Here is a 21,826-nt window from a genome sequence, read left to right as displayed (position 1 = left end):
CTCCCCACTGTGTGTGTATATATATATAATATATATATATATATATATATATATATATATATATATATATATATATATATATATATATCTCACCAATAGCCAGTGGCCCCCTCCAACATTCAGACATAACTTACAAACAAAGCATGTGTTTAGTGAGTCTGCAAGATCAGAGTTGGATTGGAATTGGACCCTTTTACATTCAAAATGTAATAAGTACTTTTGGGTGTCAGGGAAAACATATGGAGTAAAACGTACATTATTTAATAAAAAAATAAAAGTACATTAAGTTGTCAAAAATATAAATAGTAATGTACAGATACCCCAAAAAAACAACTTAAGTAATACTTTCAAGTATATTTACTTAAGTACATTACACCACTGCACATCCAGCTTCTTCACGTGCGGGATCGATTGAGACCAGTCACTTGGACAGCTGATGAAACTGAGGAGTATTTCTGCCTGTAATAAAGCCCTTTTGTGGTGGAAAGACTCATTTTGATTGGATGGGCATGGCTCCTTCCAGTGGGTGGGCCTATGCCCACCCATGGCTGCCCTCTTGCCCAGTCATGTGAAATCCATAAATTCCTTAACTAACTCAGTAAAATTGTTGAAATTGTTACATGCTGCGTTTTATTTACACAAGTGTAAAGGAATTAATAAGAATATGTACAGTGCCTTGGGAAAGTATTCGGCCCCCTTGAACTTTGCGACCTTTTGCCACATTTCAGACTTCAAACATAAAGATATAAAACTGTATTTTTTTGTGAAGAATCAACAAGTGGGACACAATCGTGAAGTGGAACGACATTTATTGGATATTTCAAACTTTTTTAACAGATCAAAAACTGAAAAATTGGGCGTGCAAAATTATTCAGCCCCTTTACTTTCAGTGCAGCAAACTCTCTCCAGAAGTTCAGTGAGGATCTCTGAATGATCCAATGTTGACCTAAATGACTAATGATGATAAATACAATCCACCTGTGTGTAATCAAGTCTCCGTATAAATGCACCTGCACTGTGATAGTCTCAGAGGTCCGTTAAAAGCGCAGAGAGCATCATGAAGAACAAGGAACACAACAGGCAGGTCCGAGATACTGTTGTGAAGAAGTTTAAAGCCGGATTTGGATACAAAAAGATTTCCCAAGCTTTAAACATCCCAAGGAGCACTGTGCAAGCGATAATATTGAAATGGAAGGAGTATCAGACCACTGCAAATCTACCAAGACCTGGCCGTCCCTCTAAACTTTCAGCTCATACAAGGAGAAGACTGATCAGAGATGCAGCCAAGAGGCCCATGATCACTCTGGATGAACTGCAGAGATCTACAGCTGAGGTGGGAGACTCTGTCCATAGGACAACAATCAGTCGTATATTGCACAAATCTGGCCTTTATGGAAGAGTGGCAAGAAAGCCATTTCTTAAAGATATCCATAAAAAGTGTTGTTTTAAAGTTTGCCACAAGCCACCTGGGAGACACACCAAACATGTGGAAGAAGGTGCTCTGGTCAGATGAAACCAAAATTGAACTTTTTGGCAACAATGCAAAACGTTATGTTTGGCGTAAAAGTAACACAGCTGAACACACCATCCCCACTGTCAAACATGGTGGTGGCAGCATCATGGTTTGGGCCTGCTTTTCTTCAGCAGGGACAGGGAAGATGGTTAAAATTGATGGGAAGATGGATGGAGCCAAATACAGGACCATTCTGGAAGAAAACCTGATGGAGTCTGCAAAAGACCTGAGACTGGGACGGAGATTTGTCTTCCAACAAGACAATGATCCAAAACATAAAGCAAAATCTACAATGGAATGGTTCAAAAATAAACATATCCAGGTGTTAGAATGGCCAAGTCAAAGTCCAGACCTGAATCCAATCGAGAATCTGTGGAAAGAACTGAAAACTGCTGTTCACAAATGCTCTCCATCCAACCTCACTGAGCTCGAGCTGTTTTGCCAGGAGGAATGGGAAAAAATGTCGGTCTCTCGATGTGCAAAACTGATAGAGACATACCCCAAGCGACTTACAGCTGTAATCGCAGCAAAAGGTGGCGCTACAAAGTATTAACTTAAGGGGGCTGAATAATTTTGCACGCCCAATTTTTCAGTTTTTGATTTGTTAAAAAAGTTTGAAATATCCAATAAATGTCGTTCCACTTCATGATTGTGTCCCACTTGTTGTTGATTCTTCACAAAAAAATACAGTTTTATATCTTTGTTTGAAGCCTGAAATGTGGCAAAAGGTCGCAAAGTTCAAGGGGGACGAATACTTTCGCAAGGCACTGTACATAAAAAAAAAATATGTGCGATGGCCGAACGGCGTATACAAGATGCAGTAGATGCTATAGAGTACAGTATATACATATGAGATGAGTAATGTATGTAAACATTATATAAAGTGGCATTGTTTAAAGTGGCTAGTGATACCTTTATTACATACATTTTTTCATTGTTAAAGTGGCTAGAGATGAGTCAGTATGTTGGCAGCAGCCACGCAATGTTAGTAATGGCTATTTAAGTCTGATGGCCTTGAGATAGAAGCTGTATTTATTTCGGTCCCTGCTTTGCACACCCATCTGATGACGAAGTGTAAACATGTTTTTAGAAATGTTAACAAATTTATTAAATCACAAATTTCTAATTTACGTAAGTATTCACACCCATGAGTCAATACATGGTAGAATCCCCTTTCTCTCTAAGAGCATTGCACACCTGGATTGTACAATATTTGCCCATTTCTAACTCGGCCACTCGGGAACGTTTACTGTCTTGGTAAGCAACTTGTATAGATTTGGCCTTGTATTTTAGTTTATTGTCCTGCTGAAAGGTGAATTATTCTCCCTGTGCCTGGTGGAAAGTAGACTGAACCAGGTTTTCATCTAGGATTTTGCCTGTATCTTAGCTCCATTCTGTTTATTAAAATATATATATATATCTTAAACTCCCCAGTCCAAAGCATACCCATAACATGATGCAGCTACCACTATGCTTGAAAATATGGAGAGTGGAACTCAGTAATGTTATATTTGACATAGGATTTTGTATTCAGTACAACATGTTTTTGCAGTATTACTTAATTGCAAACAGAATGCATGTTTTGGAATATTATTTTATTCTGTACAGGCTTCCTTTTCACTCTGTCATTTCGGTTAGTATTGTAGAGTAACTACAATGTTGTTGATCCATCCTCTCGCTTCCAACCAGTTTAGGATAGGGCATCGGTTGCATTGCTACCTATTTTATTTTTGAACTGCAGAAATTGCTGCAATACTGTTAATATATTTGTAGCACTTTTCATGTCATTTTGGCCCGCTGATAGGCCTACCAACCGATCAAGCAACATTAGAAGGTGTGAAACTCATGAACGTTAGCTCCTGCGTAAGGCCACTTGAAGACCAAATGAAAATCCAACCCACTTGTATTCATAACTACATTGTTGATTGTAAATAACGACTTTATACTACTACGTTACTAACCAGATAGCTAGTTATTGTCTAAACCAGCCTAATATCATTGATCTGTTCAGGTTCTCATAGATCGCCTTGCAAATGTTTGTAAAAAATAAAAATCTAGTTACATTTTTACAAACAATACGTAAGAAGAATTCCTAATTACAATGTATGTTTTTCGTGATTTCTTCAGGCCTTAGAGTTCCTGTCGCTGATGACGCGGTTCGGCGAGATGGGCTTTGAAAGGGACACCATCAAGGAGGTGCTACTGGTGCACAACAACGACCAGGAAAAGGCTCTGGAGGACCTCATGTCCCGTGCCGCAGCCAGCTGAGCCCCCCCTTCAACCATCCACCCACATGCTCCTTGCTGGCTTCCTCCCACCCCACACACACATACACACACACGCACAACCCCCATGTTTCAACAGTGTTGCAGCACAGAGGGGTGAACTCCGACCCAACGCAGCTCATGACTTCCGCTCATGATCCCACTCTGTTCCACTCTCACACAGTGACTCTAAGCGAGCAAACACGTACACTTCCATAGTCTATTATTCTGTTCTTAGAGTGTGGGGGGGTAAATGGAAGAATATGAGGAGCACCTGCGAGTTGAGGTGGTTGGTTTGTGCTGACCACACCAGGGAAACTTGCCTTTTTTTTTTTCTTTTACATTTCCTAGCATGTCAATCGACGTGTGTGCACCGTGATGGTTGGAAAGGAGGCATGAACTTCCCAAAGGAGCATAGAGGAGGAGACCCAATGCTGCACAGCACTTTGGTGAGTGTGTCTGACTCTGTGGATGGGGACAATGGGCCCCGAACTAGGAGGAACCACTAGCCAGGCTCTACTTTCTACAGATGCACAGTTAACACTCCCAGCTAACTAAGCTGCCATCTTCCGCTGCCCAACATAGGCCTACAAAATGGTAGAGTGGAGGGGACGCCAAGTGGCCCATGTGTGACTAACTGACCGACTGACGCCAGAACCTAAAAACACAACTGGCATCGTCGCAGAACAGAGAACTGAGTTCAAGTGCCCCCTCTGTTCCCGCGACTGGCGTTCACCGATCTTCCTCATCTTTTCTCTGCTGTCGTTTTGCTTGTTAATTTGTCCATTTGTTCAAAAGGACACACATTGTTATTGTTTCCCGAGTCCTTGTATAGAGATTCTTTCTTTGCTTTCTGTTTTAGGAACTGCATTAACAAACCTTAAAAGTAATAATAACATAACTGATACTACTGCCCGTTGGCTCGTCCTGCACTGGAACGGACCTCAAGACCAGTGGAGAAGAGGTGGTCAAATTATTTTGCAGGAAACATGTACAAACACTCACTGGCACAGAGAAGTGTGACAAACTGTACAGACACACACACACCTTGCCAACATATATATATATTGACTTATTTAAAATGACACTGACATTTAGTAATAAAGAGATGAAATATGATCTAAAATGAGAACCTTGTATGAGAAGCAAGCACTAGGATGCAAGTGGTGCTTTGAAATGGTCCCTTTTGGTTTTGATTCAGACTGGACAGAGAGCTGGGAAAAAATAATTGTTTTTGCAACCTAAACTTTTGTGCAATATGTTTTATGATGTGTGACTGACTGGCATATTTTTGGGACCCAGTAAACCTTGGGTCTAAGCAGTGAGTAACTCCCAAAATGACAGATTGCCTTTGCTGGAGACACACTCACTGGAGGAGGAAATCTGTAAAAAAAAACATTTGATTTAATTGTCTGCTGTCATTTACTCCCCTCATTACTGAAGATCAGGCTCTGCTATCAACTACGATTGTGATCTTTGTAACACACATTCATGCTGATCTGAAAGTGTTTTTGCTTCTTTGCCTGGTGTCATGCATAGGAATCGGACTGGCAAATATTCCAAGAACGGGTCAGAAGATCAAACAGCTTGTCAGTTAAATGATTAACCAAATTCATTAGGGTGATTTATTTGATTTTATAATTGTATTTCATATAGCTATGTTTTCACCTTGCATCAACTCTTTTTTTATTGACCTGTGTGTATGAGTCTACAGGTAGTTTTTGAAGTGCCATGATGCTCTCCATTTCATGTGTGAATCTTGTGTGCAGAAAGCTGCTTTCCTCTCCCAACCAAGCAGCCAGTCGATTCAAGTTTCATGATTAATTTCCTAGTGTAATGACCAATGTCTTTAGAATACAACAGTCTTGATCTCTCTGGTAATCAAGAGGATCTCGTGACAAATTACAACATTAACATTTAATTTTAAGATTCAGAGCTGAGAAGTTGAATACACTACATGGGAATGTGACTGAAAATTGGCACTTACCTCTGAGGTTGTACCTAGTTTTACCAGAAGACATGTACAAATCAATTGTTGCAGATTTACATTATCACATAGGCCTACTATTGTAAGAAGGATCTGTTATTGAGAGCATACGGTCTGTGGAGTTTGGTCTTTGTATTGATAATATGTTGGCAATACGTGTGTGTGCGTCTGCATCTGAGAGTGGTAGAGGAGAGCAGACCAAAGGGGCTTTCTGGTATTATAAGAAACGTGTTCAGAGCGCTTTGTACACAAATGTGAACCGGTCTAGAACTTCCCCTACATAGCTGTCTTAACGTCTAAGAGATTAAAACACCCCAGATTCCATTCAGAATTATTAGACTTATATAGTGTAGTGTCTAAACGCAAGACCACCTCCAGATCTTGCTCTGAACTAAAGTAAACAATTTTCCTCCTGATAACTGGTCAATTTCCTTTCAACATGACTGGCTTCTTTTGGGGGGGGGGGGCACACAAGATGCCAAGCCACATGGAACATGGTGATGGTTGAGGGGAAAAAAATATTGCTGGCCTGCTTTCTGTATTGTGGACATTATTGGGTCTAATCTTAACTTGAGATCTTGGTTTTGTAGTAAGCCTCGGAGTCAGTGAGAGACTTGAAGTGTGGGTCTGATATGACATCTGGATTTTGATGTCTTAAATTATAAAAATAAGGAGTTGTGTTCCTGGTAGCCCCTGAAATGTGATTTAAAAAATGTCAGTTTACTCCTGAATCATTTGGCAATTCTTCAATGTGATTAAATGTACACATCTTTTCAATGATGTGGCTGTTACTATTTATTAGGTGTATGGGTTGTTTTGTCCATGGTTATTGGAAAACAATGAATTTGTTAGTACTCAAGCAGATTAGAAATTATCAATATTTCATAGATTGGGGTGTTTCTCACTTAGTGTGTACAGCAGCACAATGGTGAAGCGACAACAATGCAAAGAGATGATTGTTCCCTGAGCATTATGAGTAATGGCAAAAAAACTTTCAGTGGTGTGGTCAGCAGAAAAAAACAATGGAGCCATATTTCTGCTGTCTGTCAAAGCAGATGAGCTGTTCTGTTCATATACCATTACTGTGACATCACAGAGCATAGAACGGTTTTGTTCCATGCCTGGTTCCATTTTGAAAATGCCAGAGTGTAAAATTACTTTTTGTGTTCACAGAGATCAAGCTGTATAGGTGAAAGCACTATGGTTACAGCTAGACTTTGCCTATTGAGCAGCTGAGTCGAGTAATAACCATACTGCTTACAACTAAGTAACCAGTCTTCTAGGACCTGTGAACACCACAAGTACTGTAGCCTGGTCTCAGATCTGTTTTTGTTATATTGCCAACTCCAATGCTGTCATTGTCAAGCCAAACATTAGGCATGATAATGAGTGACAATGAGTTTGTTTGACAGCACCGACAGACTGGGACTCAGGAAACACCAAAGAGAACTAGACTTAAATGGAACTAAGCTGAACGTGGGCTAAAAGCCATGGCATGACAATGTAGGCCATGACCTATATTTGTATTTCCTGTGTGCTTCCTTAATATACCATGTTTATTTTACTATTCCTGATCTTGACACTGTTGGGAATATAGACTTGTGATCAGACTAGATTATGTATTTTATTTGCAGGTCGTGACCAGTTGCTCAACTGTTCCAAGGCAGCAGAGGTTGCCTCAGACTGATCACCTTTCCCAACCCTGACCCCTGTATGGTCTAGTCACTATTCTCTTGTGTAACGTAGCCTAATGTTGGACTAAAGGAGCATAACATGACTCCTTATAGTCCAAGGACCTTACATGTTCTGTTTAAAGACGAAATGGCTCTGGAAGCCAAAGCATCCAAATACTCCCTCTAAACATGAATCGATTCTCAATTGTGGTACTCTTCTATTAACATAAATCCCTCTTTCATATCACATCAAAAATATATTTGCAAAATGCACAACTACTGCAGACTGTTTTTAACCACGTTCAACACAGTTGCAGCTGACAGTATTTTTCAGTGAAAACACGTTTGTGGCATCCTAACGCTTACACACAGCTGTCCGGAGATGGCTAATTAGCACAGTGGTGTTCACAGGTCCTTGTGCACTCTTCAGTCTGTTTTCGGTAAACAAGCGCTGGAACATGGAAATATGGCTGTATGGGAACACTAGCCATAACCTTATAAAAGTGTGTAGGTCTTTTTATTTTTTTGAAAATTATTTCTCGCTAATATGAAAGATAAGGTGTTTATGCTTCCAAAACCGTACCGCGTGTTAACATTGAGACAGAATGTCGGGGCTCTTAACACAACTCCCCCATACAGAAGATGCCTTCGTCCAATGTTTTGTGTAATGTAAAGGTTCTGAGAGTCCTGATCAAGGGCTTGTGTAACGTTACAGTGACATGAACAGACAAGCACCAGTAGTTGATTTGGAACCCCATTCTCTTTTGCAGCAGCTGCTCTTCCTGGGGTGCACAAAACACAACATGACAAGTAACAAAACTTGTAGACATGGACATTCACACAAATGTAGAATACAATGATATTTAAACAATACAACAAATATAATACAAACAATACAATAAAACATGTCCAATCACAGTTCCTGCAGTTAAGGTAATTTTGTTGTTCGAAATTGGAGATGGAATGGAGTTCGATGCGATCATCATGGCTCTGTATAATACTGTGCATTGCCGTGAATTTGTTTTGGACTTGGGGACTGTAAAGAGTCTCATGGGGACAACTCCAGTGTCCCCATCCCAGAGTACAAAGAATCAAGGCGTGACCTTGGACAACACCCTGCCGTTCTCTACCCAAATCAAAGCAGTGACTCGTTCATGCTTTACAACATCCGCAGAGTACGACCCTACCTCACACAGGAAGCGGCGCAAGTCCTAATCCAGACACTTATCTCCCATCTGGACTACTGCACCCTGCTTGTGCCATCAAACCCCTGCAATTTATTTAGAATGTTGCAGCCTGCCTGGGGTTCAACTTACCCAAATTCTCCCATGTCACCCCGCTCCTCTGCACATTCAGCTGGATTCCAGTCAAAATTTGCATACACTAGAAGACCATTGGAACTTGCTTATGGAGCAGCAAGAGGAACTGCCCCTCCCTACCTTCAGGCTCTGCTCAAAACCTACCCAAATACTCTGTTCTGCCACCTCTGATCTCTTGACCCCCTCACCCCTTTGGGAGGGCAGCTCCCACTCAACCCAGTTCAAACTCCTCTTTGTCCTCTTTCCCCAATGGTGGAACCAGCTTCCCCCTGAAGCTAGGACAGAAGAGTCCCTGTCTATCTCTTCAAAGAGTATCTTAAATAATCCCACAGAACCTCCCCCAAAAAACATGTATTCTGAACAAATATATAAATGCAACAGGTTGGTTTCATGAGCTGAAATGTAAGATCCCAGAAATGTTCCATACGCACAAAAAGCTTATTTCTCTCTGTCAGTGAACAATTCTCCTTTGCGAAGATAATCCATGCACCTGACAGGGGTGGCATATCAAGAAGCTGATTAAACTGCATGATCATTAGACAGGTGCACCTTGTGCTGGGGACAATGGAAGGCCACTCTAAAATGTGCAGTTTTGTCACACAAAACACATTGCCACAGATATTTTGAGGGAGTGTGCAATTGACATGCTGACTGCAGGAATGTCCACCAGAGCTGTTGCCAGAGAACTTACTGTTCATTGCTAGACCATAAACTGCCTCCAATGCGGTTTTAGAGAATTTGGCAGTATGTCCAACCGGCATCACAACTGCAGACCACAACCTCCACACCCGGCTTCTTCACCTGCGGGTTCGTTTGAGACCAGCAACCAGAATTTCTGCACAAGCTGTCAGAAACCGTCTCAGGGAAGCTCCTTTGCATGCTCGTTGTCCTCCACCAGGGTCTTGACCTAACTGCAGTTCGGTGTCGTAACCGACTTCAATGGTCAAAGGCTCACCTTCGAAGGCCACTGGCATGCTGGAGAAGTGTGCTCTTCACGGATGAATCCCGGTTTCAACTGTACCAGGCAGATGGTGTCGTATGGGCAAGCAGCTTGCTGATGTTGTGCAGCGTTCCCTAAGGTAGCGGTGGAGTTATGGTATGGGAAGGCATAAGCTACGGACAACGAACACAGAAATACTGTGATGTGATCCTGAGGCCCTTTGTGAAGCCCCTTTTTTATTAAGGTATCTGTGACCAACATATGCATATCTGTAGAAAGAGGGAGGGAAGCGCTACTAAGGTACACAATAGTACATTTTGGTAGATAGAAGGTGCTCTTTGGTAAAAGGGGTAAATTGGTAATCAAAAAGAAAGGAGGACCAAGGCACTCTTCATATAATTGATTAAAATGCCTTTATTAGTATGGCACGTTCAATAGAAACATTTTTTTTTTTAAACCGATGCGTTTCGGCTGCATGGCCTTCATCAGGGAGTACAAAAAAAAAAAAGGAATACAAGGTCCTCTTTTTAACAGCTTTTCAATTTTCAAACCAGCCTATCTTCAAGATACCACAGATGTGTTGAACAAAATGAAGGAATTGAACAATATAGGTACAGCTTCCTTTTTAGTCACCATGGATATGGAGTCTCTATACACCACCATTAAGCATGAACAAGGTTTGGCAGCTATGCACCATTTCTTGAGTACCCGACCTGAGACTGAGATCAGAATTCATTGTCTCACTGACTGAATGGACTCTTAATCATAACATCTTCATCTTTCAGGACCGTATCTTTAAACAGGTCAAAGGGTGTGCCATGGGAGCTACAGCCCTTCCTACGCTGGCTTGTAAATGGGAAAATGACTTCATTTTGGATCCTTCTAATAACCATTTATTTGACCGGATCATATGGTGGGGACTCCAGATTGATGATGTTTGCCTGTTTTGGTCCGGCTCAGAAGAAGAACTTATTTCCTTCCACCAATACCTTAACAGCATTAACCCTAACATCAAACTAACTATGGAGTACAGCAAGGATAACATTCATTTTTTGGACCTCGACATTAGTAAAAATGACAGGTTATTTGCACACATCAGTCTTTAGGAAGCCTACAGATGGGAATACCATTCTGAGGGCAGACAGTTTTCACCCCAAAAGGCTAAAAGAAAACATTCCATATGGCCAATTCCAAAGAGTCCACAGAATTTGCAATCAGGAAACAGACTACAGTGTCAAATCTGCTGAATTGGAGAATCGCTTCTTGAATCAGTGCTACAGCGTTCAGGTCCTGAAAGATGCAGGTATAAGGGCTGGATTACATGACAGAGAGAACTTGTTGTGAAGGGGAGAGCCTTGTGATACATCGGAGAGAGTGTATTTTGTTACAAAATACAGCACTGAAGCAGAGAGCATTAAAATAATCATTAAAATAATTGGGGAATCATCCAAAGTGATACGCTACTACACCAAGTCTTTCCTGAGCCACCAGTCATAAGCTTTAAGAGATGTCCTACCCTAAATGACAAATTAGTCCACAGTTATCTTCCGGGTGACTCAAAAAACTTGTCTTGACCACAAACCCAAGGGCTCTTTTAAATGTAACCATTGCAGTAATATTGCACAGAAGAAGTATTTTGTTCACACAGCTTCTAAAATGGAGTATTACGTCAAGCATTTCATTAACTGCAAAACCACTCATGTCATCTATAGATTGGAATGTCCACAGTGCAAGGTGTTCTACATTGGACGGACAAAGAGACACCTTCAAGACCGCTTAGCAGAACACAAGTATGCCATACGGGTAGGTAATGAAGACTAGCCCATGGCAAGGCACTACAAGTCCCTACACCATGGAAACCCTGCCTCCCTACAAGCTATGGGTATTGATCATATTCCGGCCTCTATTAGAAAAGGGGACCGTCTTAAACAGTTAAACCAAAGGGAAAGTTTTGGGATTTACAAACTACAGGCCACTAAATATCCTGGTTTAAATGAAGATATGGATTTCTCACCCTTCCTGTAGGGTCGTGATAGGTCCATTGGCTGTCATCTAGTGGACATTTTGCTCAATTGCCCTCAGCTATGGTTCGACTCTTGTTCATGTTTTGCTGTGTACTATGGAACATATAGCTTTCTTATTCTTGACACTTCTCCCAGTCATATTTAAGGTTAGAACTATCTTTTAGTGTTCTGATACTTCTAGCTTGGAGTTGTATTTTTATAATAACATAGCTACAGTATTTCACCTTTTTAATGTGTATAGTATTGCTTACTAAGTGTGTCCAATCAATTGTGTAACCACTCCCTCTTCCAATTAGGGCTAATTGAAAAGCTTTGTATTCCTTTTTTTGTACTCCCTGACGAAGGCCATGCAGCCGAAACGTGTCGGTTTAAAAAAATTAACTTTGTTTCTATTGAACATGCCATACTAATAAAGGCATTTTAATCAATTATATGAAGAGTGCCTTGGTCCTCCTTTCTTTTTTATATGCATATCTGTATTCCCATCCATTGATTAGGGCCTAATGAATTTGTTTCAATGGACTGATTTCCTTATATGAACTGTAACTTAGTAAAATCTTTGAAGTTGTTGCGTTTTTATATTTTTGTTGAGTGTTATATTTCCAAAAGCCTTTTGTGAACTAACACGCACTTGAATCTTTCCCCCTTACTATATCTGACTTTGCTGATAGCTACTTCATTGTGTACTTACTATGACTGTGATATGTGGTTGTCTCACCCAGCTATTTTAAGATGAATGCTGTAAATCCTTCTGGACAAGAGTGTCTGCTAAATGACTTGAATGTCAATATCTTGTGGAGAATGTATGGGTGTCTGAGCTGAATTTTATTTCATTATGCAGACAATCTGGAATATTCATTACATTACTACATCTCATAAAAACTAGTAGAGAAGCACTTAATCTCTGATTAACCCTCAACCAGGAAAGACTGGCATGCATGTTGTTGATGTTAGTTCTGTATGTGCAGTTAACGGCAAGGTGTGCTGCTCTGTTAGGAGTCAGCAGTAGCTTTTCGAGGTCTTTCTTTTGCTGCACTTTACCATATTAACGGACAGTAATTAAGATGGGACAAGACCAAAGCCTGAACAGCTAGTACAAGTTATTGTTGTGCCAAAAAACAGAACATATATATATATATATATATATTTTTTAAACAACTTCAGAACCACTTTGTCAATATGACTTGACCATGTTAATATAGCTTCCAATGTTATACCTAGGAGTTTAGCTTCCTCAACTTGCTCAATGGTTGAGGTGTAGGTCTTAGAATGTTTTAAACCAAATACAATGCTTTTAGTTGTATTTGTGACCCGTTTATTATTATCACCCATTCTGTGACTGGCTATAATTCCTTATTTAGAATGGCAATGAGCTCACTGACTTTTAGTGATGAAATGTAATGGAATCATTCACATACATAGTCATTCTAGCTTTGTGTAAGACCAGTGGCAAATCAATTGTAAAAATAGATAGGACATTTGCCTTGGGCTGTTACTCTTAATGGGCACCGCACTGTACATATCTGCTGTTAGAGAAGCTTCCATTGAAGAACACTGGGTTCTATTGCATAAATCATTCTCCAACCATTTGATGGTAGGTGATGTAAAGCCATAGCAAGTGAGTTTCTTCAATAACAATTTATGATCATTAACATCAAAAGCTGCACTTAAATCTAACAATACAGCTCCAACCATCATCTTATTATCCATGTATTTTAACCAATCATCTGTCATCTGAGTCAGAACAGTACAAGTTGAGTGCCCTTCTCTATATGCATACTGAAAGTCAGTTAATTTGTTCTCTGAAAAATAGCAAACACAATTCTCTCCATCAGTTTACTAAGAGCAGGCAGCTGTTAGAGCCAGCAAATTGTGCTTTACTATTTTTAGGCAGTGGAATTACTTTAGCTTCCTTCCACGCCTGTGGACACACACACATTTAAGCTTTAGCCAAAGATATAGCAAATATGGTTGGAAATTCAGTCTGCTACCATTTTCAATAGTATCCCATCAATGTTGTCTATACCTGGCAGTTTATGGATAACAATTGTTTTTCCACCTCCCACATTAACTTGACCAAATTCTTTCATTATTAGATATTTTATACAAAAATAAAATGTTGTCATTTCACTTTCCTAGTGAAATAGTAATTGAAATATATATATATATATATATTTATATTTCAATGTTTCAATGTTTTTTTATTTAACTAGGCAAGTCAGTTAAGAACACATTCTTATTTACAATGACAGCCTACCCCGGCCAACGCTGGGACAATTAGAGCCGGATGTGATGCAGCCTGGATTCGAACCAGGGACTGCAGTGACTTAGACTGCTGCACCACTTGGGTGATTGGTAATATTGAAAGATTTTGTTAGAAATGACCCATCAACTTCAATGAACGATGGAGATTAATTTGGCTTTCTGCCCATGATATCAGGTACTCAAGTCTTTTTCCATTGTGTTTTATGTCATTTATCTTGGTTTTGTAATATATATATATTTTTTTGTTAAGTTTAGTCAACATTTCTCAATTTAAGTTATGTCAACCAATCAGCTGAGCAGCCTGACTTCTTTGCCACCTTTTAGGCATAATTTCTTTGAACCATGCAGTTTTTCAATTCATCATCAATCCAGAGGGCTCTAACAGTTTTTTAAAATTTTATTAGGATCTCACATTGCCATTACCTATACATAATACGAGTTATACATAATACACCCCCCCCCCCCCCGACCCCCCAGGACCTCATGTGCATATATGAATTTAAACATAACATATTACAATATCCTCTAAGACCAACTTCAGTTGTTCAAGACATTTGTGAATTAATCTCTTAAAACAACTACTTGGCAAGTTTTTGGAACATTCTGGCAAGACGTTCCAGGTCTTTACTGCCCTGAAACTAAAAGCTATCTTGCCCAGCTCTAATTTGGGGTTTGGTGGTCTAAAGGAGGCCAAGGTTCTGCTCTGTGTTACGACAGCGTTTGTCTTTCACCATATTCAATTTGTACTATATACCGGTAGGTCTTTCAGTGGTTAATTTTATGAAAAAGGATTTGTGTATTTTCTGTCAGTTCCTTGACTGTCGGCCATTTGAGTGCATTATGTAACTCTTTGGAAGACCTCTTGTAACCACATTATAGAACCATTCTGGCTGCCTTATTTTGCGCTATCTGCAGTCTGTTTAGGTCACCAACACTTGCATTACTCCAGATGATAGAGCAGTACAGTAGTTAATTTGACTATGGATGAGAGCTTGAGGTTTGTTTTAAAATTTGCTCTGGCATATATTTCACAATGCTGTGAATACACGAGGTTCTGATTTTGTTGCAGAGCTGTGAAATGTGTGATGAACAAGAGAGACCGTGTGCTGCTAAACAACAAACAGCCGTGTCTCTAAATCCTCTTCTATGAGTGTCCTCCAACTGTCAACTGTAAGGAGGGTAGCGTCTTCCTTCTCCTCTTCGTACATATTAGCATTGCCTTGGTTTCCTTTATATTTAGCACTCATTTGTTCTGGGTTATCCAATTTGAAATACTTATGTCAGCTTCAAGAGCCTCTTTCAACAGCCCTACAGAATTGCCTGTTACATACAGTGGTATCATCAGTAAACATGGTTGCCATATATTTGGATAGCACCAGAGGGAAAACATTTGTATACAGAAAGTACAACATTTTACAGCTAATTTCCCTCTTAAATTAAGTGGAAAATGTTAAGGGTGCCCATGAGGTCCCTTAAGTCCCTTAAGTGCTTCATTCAGTATGGGTGTCAATTTAAATATCATTTTTGGAGTTGAATGTTGCTTTCCTCTGCCCTGTTTGCAAATGGAAAATATCTACCAGAAAGCTAGGTGTATAGCTAGCTAGCTACTTAGCTAAACAATGGAATGTGCACAATCCATAGCTACCTGGCTAGCTCGCAAACTACCTACTATGTAAGCTCACCTGACATGCTAGAAAGTAATAGAAACTAGTTGAGAAAAAAGTAACTCCAAGAAACATCCTGTCTTGAATGTAGAAGTTCTATTTTGTGATCTCCTAAAATAAATGTGATTTTATTTGACAAGATCACCTTCATACAGTGAATCGTGGTAACCAGAGAATTTCTGCCATACATGCCTTCAAACTACTGTAAAACCCCTTAAGTATGCCATTACCTAAGGAAAACGTTTGCGCGGCCCTATGCAACCGCCTTAAACAATTCCCCTAGGTAAGGGGAAATTATTCCTTGAGGTAAATCCTTAAGGGATACACTGAAGATGTTTTATGCAACCAGGCCCTAAGTTATTGATCTGTTAAATCAACCAGAGCTGTTGCAGTCGAGTGATCCGTACGGTATGCATGCTGGTAGGCTTTGAGCATTTTCATTTGTTCTATATACTCCCATACATGGTTACTGACATTTACTTCCAAAATCTTACTAAATGACGGCAGTAGGCTACTTTTTGATACACTAAAATGTAATTTTTTTGTCTTTTGGAATTGGACACAATTTTGCATGCTTCCATTCATCTAGGAAACTTTCCCTTGAGTAATGGGAGGTTAAAAATAAGCTTAATTAGCGCTGCAATATAGGGTGCTGCTAGTCAGTCGTTTTTTGTCAATGAGATCGAGCCCAGGTGACTTTTCCTCAGGTAAGCACATGAACGCTTTGAGCACTCCATCAGTTGATACCTGTGGTAATGTGAAACTGCAGGCTTTTGATGCCATGATTGTTTATTTTATTGACCAAATATCCCTTTCACTGACAGAATGACTCATATTCTGCCTAACATGCTGACCAGACCGCTCGCGCACCAGATGTGATCAGGACAAGCAGGTTGAAATATCAAAACGAACTCTGAACCAACTATATTAATTTGGGGACAGGTCGATAAGCAAACTTTTATGGCAATTGTGATGTCCTCAAGCACTGCAATGCAGTGGCTTAGACCGCTGGGCCACTCGGGAGGCCCCACAGTTAATTTCTTAACAGGTGCATGCTTTGTCAACAACTGGCATGAATAATTTTAGAAATACTTTAAGTGTTGCATCTGGAATCACTTCCTCGTACACATCAGACCAACATACATGTTTTACATCATCAAAACATTTTGTATGATCTCTTATATACTGTGGGGAGAACAATTATTTGATACACTGCCAATTTAGCAGGTTTTCCTACTTACAAAGCATGTAGAGGTCTGTCATTTTTATCATAGGTACACTTCAACTGTGAGAGACGGAATCTAAAACAAAAATCCAGAAAATCGCATTGTATGATTTTTAAGTAATTAATTTTGCGTTTTATTGCATGACATAAGTATTTGATACATCAGAAAAGCATAACTTAATAATTGGTACAGAAACCTTTGTTTGCAATTACAGAGATCATACGTTTCCTGTAGTTCTTGACCAGGTTTGCACACACTGCAGCCGTGATTTTGGCCCACTCCTCCATATACAGACCTTCTCCAGATCCTTCAGGTTTCGGGGCTGTCGCTGGGCAATACGGACTTTCAGCTCCCTCCAAAGATTTTTTATTAGGTTCAGGTTGGGATACTGGCTAGGCCGCTCCAGAACCTTGAGATGCTTCTTACGGAGCCACTCCTTAGTTGCCCTGGCTGTGTGTTTCGGGTCGTTGTCATGCTGGAAGACCCAGCCACGACCCATCTTCAATGCTTTTACTGAGGGAAGGAGGTTGTTGGCCAAGATCTCACGATACATGGCCCCATCCATCCTCCCCTCAATACGGTGAAGTCGGGCCTCCCGGTGGTTAGGGGCGCTATACTGCAGCGCCAGCTGTGCCACCAGAGACTCTGGGTTTGCGCCCAGGCTCTGTCATAACCGGCCACGACCGGGAGGTACGTGGGGCAACGCACAATTGGCCTAGCGCCGTCTGGGTTAGGGAGGGTTTGGCCGGTAGGGATATCCTTGTCTCCTCGCGCACCAGAGACTCCTGTGGCGGGCCGGGCGCAGTGCGCGCTAACAGGTGCACAGTGTTTCCTCCGACACATTGGTGCGGCTGGCTTCCGGGTTGGAGGCGCGCTGTGTTAAGAAGCAGTGCGGCTTGGTTGGGTTGTGTTTCGGAGGATGCATGACTTTCAACCTTCATCTCTCCCGAGCCTGTACGGGAGTTGTAGCGATGAGACAAGATAGTAGCTACTAAACAATTGGATGCCACGAAATTAGGGAGAAAAAGGGGTAAAAATTCAAAAAAATATATAGAAAAATACGATGAAGTAGTCCTGTCCCCTTTGCAGAAAAGCATCCCCAAAGAATGATGTTTCCACCTCATTGCTTCACGGTTGGGATGGTGTTATTGGGGTTATACTCATCCTTCTTCCTCCTCCAAACACGGCGAGTGGAGTTTAGACCAAAAAGCTCTATTTTGGTCTCATCAGACCACATGACCTTCTCCCATTCCTCCTCTGGATCATCCAGATGGTCATTTGCAAACTTCAGACGGCCCTGGACATGCGCTGGCTTGAGCAGGGGGACCTTGCGTGCGCTGCAGGATTTTGATCCATGATGGCGTAGTGTGTTACTAATGGTTTTCTTTGAGACTGTGGTCCCAGCTCTCTTCAGGTCATTGACCAGGTCCTGCCGTGTAGTTCTGGGCTGATCCCTCACCTTCCTCATGAGCATTGATGCCCCACGAGGTGAGATCTTTCATGGAGCCCCAGACCGAGGGGGATTGACCGTCATCTTGAGCTTCTTCCATTTTCTAATAATTGCACCAACAGTTGTTGCCTTCTCACCAAGCTGCTTGCCTATTGTCCTATAGCCCATCCCAGCCTTGTGCAGGTCTACAATTTTATCCCTGATGTCCTTACACAGCTCTCTGCTCTTGGCCATTGTGGAGAGGTTGGAGTCTGTTTGATTGAGTGTGTGGACAGGTGTCTTTTATACAGGTAACGAGTTCAGGTGCAGTTAATACAGGTAATGAGTGGAGAACAGGAGGGCTTCTTAAAGAAAAACTAACAGGTCTGTTAGAGCCGGAATTCTTACTGGTTGGTAGGTGATCAAATACTTATGTCATGCAATAAAATGCAAATTAATTACTTAAAAATCATACAATGTGATTTTCTGGATTTTTGTTTTAGATTCTGTCTCTCACAGTTGAAGTGTACCTATGATAAAAATTACAGACCTCTACATGCTTTGTAAGTAGGAAAACCTGCAAAATCGGCAGTGTATGAAATACTTGTTCTCCCCACTGTATTACTTTAGGCCCAACCTTTGGCATTTTGGCTTTCCCTTGTTATTGCCACAATGTTATGGTCATTACAGCCAGTGGGAACTGATATTTCTTTGGAGCAAAGCTCAGCAGGATTAGTGAAGTTATGATCAATACAACTGGATTTCACATCTAACACTATTGGTATGCACTCTTGTTGGTTGTGCGACCTGGATCATATTACAGGCATTAGTCACAGTTAGAAGCTTCCTCTTGAGAGGACAGATAGTAGCTAATCAGTCAATGTTCACGTCACCCAGAAAATAGACCTGCCTGTTAACATCAAACTCACAATCAAGCATTGCTGCACATAAACAGTGCCTTCAGAAAGTATTCACACCCCTTGACTTTTTTTCACATGTTGTGTTACAAGGTGGGGTTAAAATAGATTTATTTGTATTTTTTTTGTCAACGATCTACACAATGCTTTGTCAAAATGGAAAAAAATTCTAACATTTGTAAGAAATTCTTTAAAAAAACAAGTTTACAAAACATTATGAACACCTGCTCTTTCCATGACATACTGAACAAGTGAATCCAGGTGAAAGCTACGATCCCTTATTGATGTTACTTTTTAAATCAACTTCAATCAGTGTAGATGAAGGGGAGGAGACAGGCTAAAGATGTATTTTTAAGCCTTGAGACAATTGAGACATGGATTGTGTGTGTGCCATTCAAAGGAGGTATGGGCAAGACAAAAAATGTAAGTGCCTGTTACGTTCCCCAGTTTGTGTTGTAGTTTGTGTTTGTGCATGTGTTTATTTCAGGAAACGGCTTCCTGAAAACCCTCAAGCAGCTGATTGGTCGACTCCAGGGCTAATTGAAGAGCTGACCCCGCCCCCTCGTCAAGACGCAGCTGTCTCCAATTACCCATTCCTTCTGAAGCTATATAAAAGCTAGTGTTCTGTTCAGGAGAGAGATATTTTTGGAGGTAGGGATTGCTGAGAGAGATTTGGAGGTAGGGCTTGCTGAGAGAGATTTGGAGGTAGGGCTTGCTGAGAGAGATTTGGAGGTAGGGATTGCTGAGAGAGATTTTGCTAGAGAGATTTTGGAGGTAGGGCTTGCTGAGAGAGATTTTGCTGAGGTCATTGCAGAGTGATTGATTGTGATAGAGAGATTTTTGCTAGAGGTTGATTTGCTGGGAAGTTGGTATGTTCTGTGAGTTTGTTGCTCAGGTAGAGCTTATTTGATGTCCTTTGTTTTTTAGTTTGTTTGTGAAATTGTTATTCCCATGTTTCATTTGTTCCCAGGGGAGAAGGGGAAGGCACCTTGGGAGTGTTTAGGCAAGAGGCCCGCGGGCATACATATACCCGTAGTATATTCACTGTCTAGGCACACTAGGTAAGACCTGGGCGGACCACCCCCTGTATTTTGGTTAGGGCACCAGGTGGTGCTAAATTAGGTAAGTAGTGGGTAGGCAGATAAGATAGGAGAGGGGGGGGCTTTGAGATTTACTTTATTTGCTTTGGTTCCGTCCAGCCCCTTTTTCCCATATTACCGTGTAAAGGAATAAAGTCCTTGTAAACGGTACCACATTCTGTCTGTTATCCTTACTCACACCTACGGTCCATACCTCTTTCACTTCACAGAGTTTAGTTGTAGCAGGGTGTTGCGTTCCCTCTTCATAGAGGTGTGCGTAACAGTGCCTTTAAACAGGGTATGTTGAAGTGCCAGATGCACCAGTTTGTGTCAAGAACTGCAATGCTGCTTGTTTTTTTTTACTCTTAACGGTTTCCTGTGTATATCAAGAATGGTCCACCACCCAAAGTACATCCAGCCAACTTGACACAACTGTGGGAGTCAACATGGGCCAGCATCCCTGTGGAATGCTTTTGACACCTTGTAGAGTCCATGCCCCCATGATTTGAGGCTGTTCTGAGGGCAAAAGGGGGTTCAACACAATATTAGGAAGTTGTTCTTAATGTTTTGTACACTCAGTGTATCTTCATTAGATAAGTATTGAACTCTCTGAGTCAATCAATACATGTTAGAATCAACACATTTTGTCTTTCTGGGTAGGTCTGCAAATGATTATTTTAAAAATTCTTCAAGCTCTGTCAAGTTCGTTGTTGATCACTGCTTGTCAGCCATTTCCAAGTCTTGCTATAGATTTTCAAGCCAATTTAAATAAACTGTAACAAGGCCACTCAGGAACATTCTGTTTTGGTACGCAACTCCAGTGTATATTTAGCCTTGTGTTTTAAGTTATAGTCCTGCTGAAAAGGTGAATTTGTCTCCCAGTGTCTGTTGGAAAGCAGACAGAACCAGGTTTTCCTTTTAAGATTTAGCCTGTGCTTAGTGCTATTCCCATTATTTTATCCTGAAAGATTCCCTAGTCTTTGTTGATGACAAGCATAACCATAACATGATGCAGCCACCACCATGCTTGAAAATATGTAGAGTGGGACTCAGTGATGTGTTGTGTTGGATTTGCCCCAAACATAACACATTGTATTCAGGACATGAAGTCAATTTCTATCCCACATTCTTTGAAGGTTAATGTTAGTGCCTTATTGCAAACAGGATGCATGTTTTGGAATATTTGCACTCTGTACAGGCTTACGTCTTTTCACTCTGTCAATCAGGTTAGGATTGTGGAGTAACTACAATGTTTTCATCCATCCTTAGTTTTCTCCTATCACAGCCATTAAACTCTAACTGTTTTAAAGTCACTGTTGTTGTTGGCCTCATGGTGAAATCCCAGAGCGGTTTCCTTACTTTCCAGCAACTGAGTTAGGAAGGACACCTGTATCTTTGTAGTGACTGGGTGTATTGATACACCTTCCAAATGTGTAATTAATAACTTATCCATTCTCAAAGGGAATAAGCCCACACACTTTGGAACCAGGTCCAGCCAATCAGAATGAGGTTTTAACCACAGGGCT

General features: G+C 40.8%; 1 protein-coding gene across 1 annotated transcript in view; it reads left to right on the top strand.

The window, feature by feature from the left end:
• The window catches only part of LOC110528454 (ubiquitin-associated protein 1), a 30,067-nt gene extending 23,505 nt beyond the window's left edge, over positions 1 to 6,562 (top strand). The window contains exon 7 of the mRNA XM_021610527.3: positions 3,641 to 6,562. Coding sequence (XP_021466202.2) covers positions 3,641 to 3,781 — 141 coding nt within the window. The 3' untranslated portion in view covers positions 3,782 to 6,562. The remainder of the gene's footprint in view (positions 1 to 3,640) is intronic.
• Positions 6,563 to 21,826: the final 15,264 nt, after the last annotated feature.

This window comes from Oncorhynchus mykiss, chromosome 7, assembly GCF_057628025.1.
Source record: "Oncorhynchus mykiss isolate SJ-2025 chromosome 7, ASM5762802v1, whole genome shotgun sequence".
Lineage (NCBI taxonomy): Eukaryota > Metazoa > Chordata > Actinopteri > Salmoniformes > Salmonidae > Oncorhynchus > Oncorhynchus mykiss.
Note: the sequence above shows the minus strand (reverse complement) of the source record. Positions and strands in the feature narration are given on the sequence as shown.